This window comes from Branchiostoma lanceolatum, chromosome 6 (assembly GCF_035083965.1).
Source record: "Branchiostoma lanceolatum isolate klBraLanc5 chromosome 6, klBraLanc5.hap2, whole genome shotgun sequence".
Taxonomy (NCBI): Eukaryota; Metazoa; Chordata; class Leptocardii; order Amphioxiformes; family Branchiostomatidae; genus Branchiostoma; species Branchiostoma lanceolatum.
The window spans coordinates 9,074,364-9,086,767 of NC_089727.1; the positions used below are offsets into that span (position 1 = coordinate 9,074,364).

The 12,404-nt window shown below is 39.0% G+C and overlaps 2 protein-coding genes across 4 annotated transcripts in view; one reads left to right on the forward strand and one right to left on the reverse strand.

Moving 5' to 3' along the window:
• The window catches only part of LOC136436442 (von Willebrand factor A domain-containing protein 3B-like), a 39,795-nt gene extending 37,199 nt beyond the window's left edge, over positions 1–2,596 (forward strand). For all 3 annotated transcript variants that reach the window (XM_066430430.1, XM_066430431.1, XM_066430432.1), the window contains one exon: positions 1–2,596. In XM_066430430.1, the coding sequence (XP_066286527.1) occupies positions 1–97 (97 nt within the window). In that variant the 3' untranslated portion in view covers positions 98–2,596.
• LOC136436445 (L-aminoadipate-semialdehyde dehydrogenase-phosphopantetheinyl transferase-like) overlaps positions 2,593–12,404 on the reverse strand; it is a 26,226-nt gene continuing 16,414 nt past the window's right edge. The window contains exons 5-6 of the mRNA XM_066430437.1: positions 4,497–4,715; positions 2,593–3,848 (exon numbers count right to left, since the gene is read on the reverse strand). Of these exons, the coding sequence (XP_066286534.1) occupies positions 3,708–3,848; positions 4,497–4,715 (360 nt within the window). The 3' untranslated portion in view covers positions 2,593–3,707. The remainder of the gene's footprint in view (positions 3,849–4,496; positions 4,716–12,404) is intronic.

The window sequence follows — 12,404 nt, forward strand, 5'->3', positions numbered from 1 at the left end:
GTCTGCCCACATCAACCCCCGGCAGTGTTTCTGGCTGTCTCAGGAGTACTTTGACATTGCTGTCTCTTTCTGGAAGACCAAGCAAGGGCCTAAGTAAGGGAGAGAGGGCATCTTTGTTTGGATTCAAGTCTGCTTGGAGTTCTGCAACAACTCACTAAGTGGTGCTGCTGTACCATCTTTGATTGTGCAGTCTTTGTATGACTGCCTGCTTTGAGATTACATTTTTTGACTTAAATGTTAGGAAAATGGAAAAACTTACCATTGCCAAGCAACGATGAAGATCAGTAAATACCTCCAGACCATAATATCTGTGCCAAAATACATTTTAGGTTAGCTGCAGTTTGTTTGTTGTTAGATAGGAGGCACGGCTATACCATTTATCTACATGTACTTGTTGAAATGTAACATTGGATCCCAGCTGGGTTTCTTTCCAGAAGATCATAGGGAATTGTGTTGATGGAGGTAGAACTAAGGAATGACATGGCAAATCCAGATTTAAGGCTCCGACAAAAACACAAGATACAGTGCCAACTTGGCCAATTGTACCAGGAAAAGACTGGCTCTAAATCGGAGATAAGCCGAAACATGGACTTTACACTCTGAAGATTCTGTGCCATTTCAACTGAACTCAAGGGACACTGAACCATCACTTTTTTTTTAAGGATCAAGGGGATGTTTGAGTGAAAAACGTTATTGTCTGACTTATTTTGGCATGTGTGCCCTTAGAAAGCTAAATTCTGTCAAAGCAAACGATGTCGTCAGTCAACTCCTCTGATTCAGGTAGTTGACATTGTTGGGTATGGACATCTTCATCCTGTCAACGTTAGAATATCTGCATCGGCTACCGCAATTGGTCAAGACTGCGTCATGCGATGCCGGGACGAAAGTTTACGCCATGCGTGCTGTGCGTTAATCGAAGACGTTTTTCATCGAGGGCGCCATAAGGCACCAGTCGCCCGTACCTCACAAGAACCTCTCCCATTCCATTAGGGTGGAAATCGTTCAATCCGGATGCCCCGGCAGACTCAGTGTCTCCACAGAAGAATGTGCCGCTGAAATAGCACAGACCTGGCTGTGTTGTCTGGGGAGAGAGGCCCCCACCAAAACATCGCTGCCCACCTCCCTCGTTTAGACACCACAATAAGCACGCAGTTAAAAGGGTCTGTAGAAATCACACACAGGACTAAAAAAAACATTAACGGTTGTCGGAGGGATTAGAAATAAGTCCGTTTGGGGCATGCACCGCTGACGTAGGAATCCGAGTGGGTTTAAACGAAGGAAAAAAACATCAACAGAAACATTCAGTTACATCCCCTTTGTTTATTCAAAGATAAACTGTAGCAGGTGCAAGAATAATACACAGTTAGTCGGCACCATTGGAGAAATGGGATTCTGAAGCTTACAACTGAGCGTGTGTTTTTGAAGCAATTGGGGAAAAAAAAGAGTCCACGCAAATCGCCTGAAATGATGATAATGGACATGCTGTAAAAACTACATTTTTGCCTCGCCAAACCCAAGCTAGCTATAAGTACTTTTGCAAGCCACCACACTTGAAACAAGCCACAAAGTTTGCACAATTCGGTAGTCAGGAGGAAATGTACAATCACAGCTTGCCTCATAGCTGTTTGTACCTGCCTTTAGTAGACCTCCCACTGACCAGACAAGAAGTAATATGAACTTGGCCTTTCCTTACCTTAGATATAGGGGATAAATGTCCAAAAGCTGAGAGCTTTGTGAGTAAGTTTAGAAGCGTGGGAATGGTGTTTATTGGCTTTCAACGAATCATTCTTTGTGTGGTCACTACCTGAGAGAGGAAATACTTCAAATTTGTGTGAACAACTGTTAACGCGATGAAGAAATGTACAACTCATGATTGATTTGGTACGACAAAATAAGATGTCAATCAAAAGAAATGAATAGAAGTTCTTATATCTGTAAAAATACTGATTAATAAGTATGAAATTTAAAAAATCGGCTATTCTATAATGCAACTATAGACTATTTTCTTGTAGAGTAACTTATTCTTAGACAATGAGGCAATACGATTTCTACAAAATGGGATTATGATGCTTGTATTAAAGTGGAAATATATAGGAATGTATAGAGGCATTTTAGGCTTCTTTTATAAATGTTGGTGCATGGGTAAATAATGTGCATCAAGCACATTCAATGTGCCAAGTATATGCAGTATACATGTATAACAACAAGATATGAGAAAATTTGTAGAAAATCTCAACGATTTTTCTGCACTTGCTTTTTTATAGTGGTAGCCTTTTGCATGAATAGTGTTAAGATAGTATCGTTTTTATCTCTATTGTTATTAAGTAGTTTTCTAAAGTGAATGTTGTATAAGGCTGTATAGCATAATCATTACTTTGTGAACTCCCAGAAATGTTGGAAGAAATCCTCTACAATGCAGATGAATACTTGTTAGGTTACTGCCACTCATTGAATACAATTAAATGATTTTTCAAATGGTCTGTATATAATGTAAAGAATTGTGAATTACACAATGAAGAGTATGATTCAATTCATGATAATAGGTTGTGTGACTATAAGGGAAAGGAGTTCAATAAAATAGCTGAGACAAAATTTACTTCATTTGTGTTATGATTTTATTATTATTTCTTTCTTTCTGTCCAAAATTAATATAATTTCCCATGATTACGGTATCATTATTTCTGTACAATATCATGGCTTGAAATTTCTTTTTAAGAAGAACCTAGCAATTCAGGTGCACACCATAAATACAAAGTAGACTGTCAGCAGAATCTAATCATGAATCTCAAATTCTATACTTTAAAATAAAACTTAGCTTGAAAAAAGTACTAACTTAGGTAATACATGTACACGCACACCAAAGTTTTGATTATTGTTTCTGACACTTAAATGTCAAGAATACGCTGTATACTAGTGTATCATTATGGTACCTTTTCGTATACATAACCCTACACAAATATCTAGGTGCACCGATGCACCCTCAGTCAACAATTAGGTACACAGCACCATTTTGGGGTGCACAAAAGTGAATATGCACCCAGTATTTCAAGCCCCGAATATACAGCTAGCACCAACACACTTCCCACAAGCATGAATTATATTTTTGTTGTCTATTACTCAACAGTTGAGCTATATTACAGCTTCCTGTTTTTCATACTTCCTTAAATATCAACATCCTGGTTGCCCTGATACGAGCATAAGTCACAACATTAACTTCCGATACATAAGCGTTACGAGCATCTACCTATCTTGCCAATAGTGCTTGACAATATTAAGTTATCAAGTCAACAACAATTCTCGTGGTTTAGTTGGTCACAATTGACAAAAAAATTGTTGCACGTTCATAACAATTGTGCTCGATGGTTATGTACAATCCCTATCCCAATCCAGTATACATTCCCTTCAATTGGACATTTGTAACTCTAACCTGTAAAAAAAAAGAAGACATAAAACCCTATTACCCTAATGCCTCTAAGTGCTACTGAACAATGCCTTCAGCAAACAAGACTACTGACCAGTTTCTTTGTCCCCTACGGTTTATTGTATATACAAAGTCATGTACAAATAACTCAATGAAGGTTAGACATCCAGGTATTATGATACGCCAAATGACAGTTACTCAAGCAACTTTCAAAATTTTATCCAGTTGCTTGAGTAAACTGTCATTTGGAAAAACTCCATTAAAATAAGGTTTAACAACATCAAGGTCATCTCTTCGTAAGTTGCGGCCTCTCCTTTTTGTTGCGGAAGCTTTCCCAGTAGGAGACATCCTCCGGAAGTAGGGGCTGAGCGACTCCTGTCAGCTCCGAGAACTCGAGGACGCGGAACGGCGGGGGATCCGAGACGGCCTGCGGAAGCAAGGCGCGGGGTTTAACCAATAGAGTTATAGCTACTTCTGGTTCGATCAGACACACTGTTATACAATCCATATTAAACTGGACGATTTAAGTGGTTAGTTGCCAAGCTCGTGGCTGTAAGGTCAGGAGTTGACTCCCCACCCAGGGTTTCAAAACAATTGGCATGATTGCTTCAACTTAGCCAGGAATATGAAGGAAATGGCCTTCATTACATCATAATTACATCTGTAGGAAAGATTAAGAGCAAATTGAATGTAAAGTCTGATTTGTGTTTAGTAGTAGTATAAGACGTGATTAAGTCCATGACAATCAGGCTTAGCAGGTAACCAATTAGTTCAAACATACGTAGCAAAACAGATACTTTTAGGGCTACTTTATGACATTTAGTGTAATATCATACCAAGAGGTACCTATTGTCTTGCACCATTTAGAACATGCCGTACAGATTTCTGTGTCTACCTTATAATTAGGTCCCTCCACACTTATCATAAAATGCATCGGTCATCAAACAGTATTCCTGCAGAGTTTCTGCAGTTCCGCCTTCCAGCTAAAATATATCTCAATCCTGAACATTTATCACAGACTTTACAGATATACGTCAGCTTAACTATTATGGAAGCTTGAAACAACAGACTTTACCTGTGTGAGACCTTGAATGGCTACAGCTGCACAGTGTGTGTCGTCGAGGGCAGACTCCTGGAACAGCCAGTCAGGTTGGTGGGTCCCGTCTATGTACACCTGTGTGTCCTGTGACACCTCACCTGTCCTCACCTGTGGGGTCTTCAGGTGGAAGTCTATTCTCTGGAGCTCAAACCCGATGCCCACACCCAGAGCCTTCACATAGCTCTCCTTCAGACACTGGAGATAGGAAAAATACAGAAGAAAAGATTGAATGTTTTAAGGAATTTATGTATTATGCTTAGGTCACATAGCAGGAAAGTAGAATAGCCTACTAGTACGAGTCTGAAAGTGCCAAATTACAAAATTCGACCGGTGTTCTCTCGATCATTGCGCCATTTTTAGAGGTCGCCCAATGTATGAAGGTTCCTGAGACCCATCCAATTTGATAGGGTAGATCTTTAGATGAAAAATATGCTGGACTCTCTGGCAATTTTTTTATTTTGGCGATCCTCTGAACTTCGGCATATTATGCTTGTCAACTGTAAAACAGGGGCTTTAAGAGGATACATGAGAATAATTCAAGACACAATAAAAAATGTCCACTACAAAGGCTAAATCATTATCTTAAAAATGCTGAAACAAAAGTAAAAGACCTTGAGGTGAAACTTGACTTGTCTAACCCCCCTTTTTGATTTCCATCAAACAGTGCATGTGAAGTTGTTATTTGCTTAATATGATTAATTGGTCTACTTTATACATACTTTATTTCACACCCTTCAGAGTACAGACTGTTAGCAATTAACAATACTAAAGTCTTGTAATAAATCACACAGAACTGTGTAAAACAAAAACATAATCTGTGAATTCTTTGACATACAAAACCCACCCAAACACAAAATGTATCTGTACGTGACAACTACAGAGAGATCATTGTACAATACCCATGTATGCTACACTAGGAGATTTGTACAGTCACACAACAGAGCGTGCAGTTATGCTTAAGCTGCATCGGAAGAAGATTTGAGAAGTCGCCTATGGGCTGGTGTTAGCAGACAATGGACGACTGGTGAAACGGTGCGTTTTGCAGGTACTTAGTGTCATCCTTAGCAGGTCGTGATTTACATGGACGGGGCTTGGGCGGAAACGGTGAAATTTATAGGCACTATAAACGTGACAGTATGCAGGACAGGTGTTACTAACAATGGCGGCTACTGTTCTCTCACCGACACCAAGACAGTCTAAAGTTCAATAAACAGAACACTCTTACTTTCTAAACTGTAATGTTCTTTGAGTGTCTTAGAATTAGCTGCAGTCAACTTAAAGCAGCCTCCTTGTAAGTTGTATGTACTGAATTCCAGCACCAGTTTTTTTAATATTTGTAACACACTCTTAAGAACCTTAAAATCTCTAGTAGTTTTTTAACCCAAGTAGCATAATTATGTCGTACCTATCAGATTAACTTTTCTTACTTTGTGTTGAGAAAGGGTATTTTTGTTGCTTTGTAAAGGTGAGGAACTGGCTGAAATGTTGTGGTTGTGTAGTTGCATATAGTTAGGCAGAAAGGACTACATTATGTTAATACCTGGAAGGGATATGATAATGTGAACAATGTACAACAATCAATCACTTTGTGTTGTAGAGTTAGGCAAGTTTGAAGGTCGACCCGTAAAGTGAGTGTCCGTCAGACCTCAGGTGGTGCAAGGTGTCATTGTTTGGCTGTCACCATGTCAGCCAGTCGCGGTGTCTCGTGTGTCCCCCCGGGGCCTGGCGTCAGGCGACAGTCAGGCTACGTCGGGCCGCCATGGGGTCAACCCCAGTCAGCCGCAATGCTCACACCTCAGGCGATACAACCAACCAGTGCCCAGTACCATGAAGACTATCATTCTCACTGTACGTTCATTGGGGACTATTAGACAAGTACATTTTGTATAATATAAATATCAATGTTACAGACAGCTATAAATATATCTTTAGATGCAACAACCGCTACAATGCAAAAATAGGTAAACATAATTACAAAAGACTGCTTCGTCATTAGAAAAAAAAAACGAAACTCATGATTAGCCCCACTCAATTGTAACACTATTATGTAATATCAAAGACTTATGCTAGCCCTTATTGTATTAGTAACTAGGATGTTAAGTTTTATTCTATTCCTCTATTTTGTACTATGTTTGATAGTTGCTGCTATACATTATACGGTGTAAAATTGTCATGCAATAAAGTTCTTTGTAATATAATGTTGCATGAAGCATTGTGTAAAACATTATTAAGAAGAATGATAAAAGTTTATAAATAGGTACTTTAACCTCCTTAGATGAAATAAGTATGATTCTCAAACTTAGCAATTACATTTCAATTTCAGACTATATAGGACAATCAAAATCATACAGTCAGCATAAAAGCATAATTCATTTTATACTGTACCATCACAGGTAAAATATGAAATGCTTTCTTGGTAATAGATACAAAGAAATTAGACAATTTTGTCAGAATTGTAGATGTACTTAGTCTAGAACTATTATACTGAATAAGATATAGCAACAGAATGCTTGAATGTTATTTCTACTTTTACTACACTCCAATCCTATTCTCAATATCAATCATATCAACTCAGTAAATACTAAAGATGATATTAATATGTTTTGGCATAACCTGGCACATGCCTTATTGATATCTGTGTCATGGCTACTTGGTGAAAATTTACAACCACGATGAATAAATGATTAACTATACAAAGACGACAAAACGTTGTAGGTGGAAAGTTCAAAAGAGGGCAAAACCCGTATGTCCATTTGAAGTACCTGCATATTTGGTTCCTTTGAAAACTTAACTGAAAAAGAATTATTTCAAAATGAATGCTGATCAAAAATGAGACAAAAGTAGACAATAGATGATAAAATTTTATAGTACTACAAATAAGCTAGTTGACTTTGTCAGGAGTGGTGACCGTCATATTAAAGATGGATAACTTGACCATGGGGGGCTTTCAAATTTTAATGACCCTGAGTTTGTTGTACTGTAATGACCTGGAGTTTGTTGTACTGCAAGATTCTCTTTCTATCCCTGTGGTTGCCTATTCTGTAAATGTGTCAAAGTCCTTTTGCCTTTTCAAGATATGAAAAATCGAAAAGTAAAATTAGTTTCAACTAAAATACATGTACATACAGTCACTGACGAAAGATAGCGGATGCTGTCTGAAACGTCTGTTTCAAAATCATATCCAATATTGCTGGTCAAGAGTAACTGTCTTTTGGCGTAGAATACAGTTATATATTATATATTATGGGATTCTGACAAGAATGGGGCTTGAACACCCGAACTTAGGAAAAAGAAATATTTAAATGACATTGTACACTTTCTAGGATTTACAGGAAAATCTGTAAATCCAGACTTGATAAGACCCATCTAACACAGACTGTAGAATCTAGTTGTTCTTGTTTGTTTCTACACTAGTGGTAAAAGAAATAAGTTCTCTTTGAAAACATTTTTAATTCCAGTCCACTACATACAGTTGATATTCATGACTTTAACTGGAACACGTTTTGAATAAAAAAGACAAAGCAGTTGAGGTAAACAGCAGTAATGCCTATACGCCTAACACATGTTAGACTAGAAATAAACAAAGCTACAACTATTATTCTTTCACACTACCTAATGCCTTTTTCCATTGCACTGACTATGAACTGTAGAGGCTTATATCATATTACCCATGGAACAGCTACTAAGCAGGTAAAGCATAGATACAGCATATCTTATATCAAACCAATCCAATTCTTCAATTGTCTGAGTAATTTGGTTTGGGAGCCGAACACCCGAGGCCATGGAGCCAACCTCATCCCCTCAATTACCCCATGTCTGTAATTAGTCCTAATTAGGGCTGATTTAATTCAATTTCATTTTTCGCAGCAACGGCAGTAAACAAATATGGCATCTTTGTCGGTTGCATAAAACAAAACAACCATGCATAATCATAGTGAATGCTGCGTACTAAAACTCAAAGGCACACAAACAAGTCTTAAGGTTTCGATAATGATGTTGTAAAACTGTTAGGAACATTACAGATGGTCCTCACTTATGCTAATTCGTTGATTTTATCTTCTGAGTGCCTCGGGCAAAAGGAAAAGGCAGATTGGTGGAAAATGAAGACAAAATTTACCGTCCACTCAATGACATTCCTGAAAACACACTAAAAGATAAGTCTGTGGCTAGCTATAGCTGAGATATTAGGTTTTCGTTTCCCTTTGTTAGATAGCATTAAGGGATCATTATCTATTACACAGACTCATCACATAACAAGAATTTTTACAGCGCGAACGTTCCTTGGAGAACAATGACGGGTTCCTATCAGTGTCGGCATCAGTGCGGCATGCAGAGGGCGGGCGGGGAGTCTCACGTACGCGTCTGGTCGTGGCGCCAAGCGACGTTGAAACTGTTATCTTCTGACAATGTGGCCGGTGGATTTGCGGTACCCACAAAGCGGAAGTGATTGACGTCTGCCAAGGACGGGATTAAACCTGGCAGCTGTCTTTCAGCAAGTAGACACGCTAGCCATCCTTCTTTTTTTAAAGGCTATTCAGATGTAATTGTATGGATGACATCCTCTCGAAACACCAATCTGATGCACGGCATATGGGCCGATTTTTCAAGCATTTAATGACAATTGCAACCTTTCAGCAAGTAGACATGCTAGTCATCCTTCCTTGGTTTTTCTTCGAGAGGCTGTTCAGACGTAATGGATGTATTCAGTATGGATGAAACACCAATCTGACACACGAGGGAAAAAGAATGTAAAATTTGTGCTGAATAGGACTTTTCACGACATACAGGACCATGCATTTTTTGCACGTTTCATGGCAGTTGCAACATACTACCTATTTCTATTACTATGATAGCTTTTTGGAAGGCTCGCAAGAAGTAGCCCATCTATTGAAAGGTTTAGACTCCTTCTTTTTGGAGCGGGGCCATAGAGGCACATACCTTCACTGGAAAAAGGTACAGTACTTAGAAAATTTACAAGTGCTGCATGATAGAAAGGTATTACTAACTAAAATTGTACACTGTCATGCAGTAATTTTCTTTTCTATACTTTTTTAGCTCAGAATATGACGATTCAGTGGAGTATGATTAATATTATTTTCTGTCAAAAAAAGTATGGTTTTCGAAGCCTTTGTTAATGAAAAACACCAATATTTTGAGGTAGAATGGTTTCAATCAACCAAATCTGGAGCTTACAGTACACATAAAGGTAGCTCTGACTTTTAGTGAAATCAACTCGCAAAGCTAAAAAGTGTTTGCATCGCACCCCAAAATTAGCGATTTCAATGAAAACAAGCAAAAAGAAAATTCTTGGGATGTTAACAATGGCATTAAACCTCCCCTGTTGGGTGACCTTTGACCTTGAGTTTCCCGCGCCACTGCACACCTGAGGAGGGCGGTGTCATCGCTGACAGGTAACCGACATCTGTCTTTGTGCCACCTGACAGGGACAAGTGTCGGCAAACAATCCCAAAGCCATTGTTCTCTGCCATCAGACAACTGTATGACCTTTCTTTTATAAGAGAAGCTGCATTGAAGCAATCCAACTAGTTCCAGTTTGAGCGGCGGCATGTTGGCATAAAGGCTAGGGTGTTTGGCCCAGAACCTAGAGGTCCTGGGTTCGAATCCTCTGATATGCCACCAATGTTGCGTCCTTGGGAAAGGCATGTTACAGGACTGTCCTCACTCCACCCAGGTGTAAAAATGGATACCTGACTTTGGTTGGGGAGGTAAAGGCGGTGAAATGACAGGGTAAACTTAAAACTAAACTTATTAATTAAAACCACCACAAAAATGCTTGTTCAGTCTTCTGCCACCTACCACCTTGTTTCAACCGCAAAGTAAAAACCACTGTGAACACTCCATTGCCTGATTTTCTCCCTACCTCGAAATTAAATCACAGTGACTGTGAACTTGAATACATTTATATTCTAATTTTTATAACAGTATCCTTTCAGTAGTTCTTTACTTTTGCTAGGGCCAGACTACCGATTTTATTCACCTATTAGTAATCATTGACTTTATTAACCTTCTCCCTGCTGCCCTCTGTAACCTATAGAGAATGGGGTGCCAAACAGCTACTTCAGTGTGCCAAGTAGTTTAAGTTAACAAATATCACCTATCAAAGGTCTGCATACAGCTATTGCACCAAGGTTACAGGTGTGACAAGCAAGAACACACCCCTGGCCAAAATGTACCCGGGTTTATTCTTACCGGGGTGTATTCTGGCCTGTCACACCTGTATATAATATAAACCTAGATGCATTAGGACTCATGAATAATATCACCTGCAGTGCATGTTTTCAAGCTTTTACAACATGTTTGGAATTTCTCATTACGTATACCCTTGGGCAACTCATGCCTAATACATGGACTTTGCTTATAGTGCGTGTTCCTTTTCAAAATTATCCAACTCTAAATATTGGTTCTCTTTCAATTGCATTGGACTGGAAGGCAAGAGGATTTTCCAACATTTAAATGGTATTTTCGATTAAGAAACGAGTTTTTATTCGTGATACCTAATACATGCAAAAGGCTTATACTGGGTGTTCCTTTACAAAATTATCCATCGTTAAACATTGGTTCGCTTTCAATTGCACTGGACTGGAAGGCAAGAGGATTTCCAACGTTTGATTGTATTTTTGATTAAGAAATGAGTTTTTATTCATGATGGCAAAGCGCTCTTGTCCCATTGTTCTTTTTCACGCACATCCAATTGCTTTTCTTCCAGACACACCATTGTTGTGAACTCTGAAATATATATTAACATCATATAGTCTTGAAATGGAATAAAACAATCATGAAAATTTGCACCTTACACAACTTCCTGTTTGTAAGTGCCTCTTGAGTAAATAATTGCAGAAGCTATTTGTACACAGCCTTACAACATACATTTTGTTGTATATCTGTAAACATTAAATCAAAACGAACGGAAAATTTTGGCTGGCTTAAACTTTTAACTGTTTAAGTTTAAGCCTATCAACAAACTACCGGTAATACACGCTGAATCTAAAATCCTTCAACATACTTTTTAACAAAGCACTAAACTCATCAAAACTCAAAGTGACAAATAAAAGACATTAGGTGAGCAGCTGTAAATGCACTATAGAAATCCTATAGGTCTATACTGATACCATATCTATGAATATCAAAAATGTTATCTCGCCGAGATATCATCACCACATCTGCCACTTTTTTGTATGGCCGGTGTTAAGTACATGGCGTACTTTCACCGAGGATTAACTCCTGGATTACGATGTATAAAAGGGGGATTAGGTGTTGTCTACACACCTGTCAAAACCTTTTCTACCTGTTGTCGGACTATCATGGCCGGGATTGTTATCTGTGATCCCTCGGCCCTGACACGAGCAGCGTGGAATCCCGTAGAGACGATTATCGTAGCGGGGAATTGTAGGGAAGGATTAGAGTGTAGGAGACATGGCGCAGCGTCTGACTCACAATCTTCACAAGCATTTAATGTCAAAATGGAGGTTTTGACCGAATGTTACACAAACTGTAACGTCAAGTGGCCAAGCGGCTAGGCTAGCGGACACGTGATCGAGAGGTCACAGGTTCAATTCCTGACATTTCTGGCTAGACGTTATGTCCTTGGGAATGGTACTTTACAGGACTTTCCTCACTCCACCCAGGTATAAAAGTGGGCACCTTACTTTGGTTGGGGAGGTAAAAGGTGGTTGGAGGAAAGGAATGGGCTCTGCCCTTCAATACCGTGCCCTAGACACAGATAGATAACAACCCACTGCTCCTACAGCCTCAAAAAGGCTATGGGGCTACATGTATCTTTTTGCACAAGGGACCATTTCCACAAAGAAGCTATCTAATAACAGAATGGATCGTCGGGCTAGTGGTTTTGTCCGCTGGCTGTTG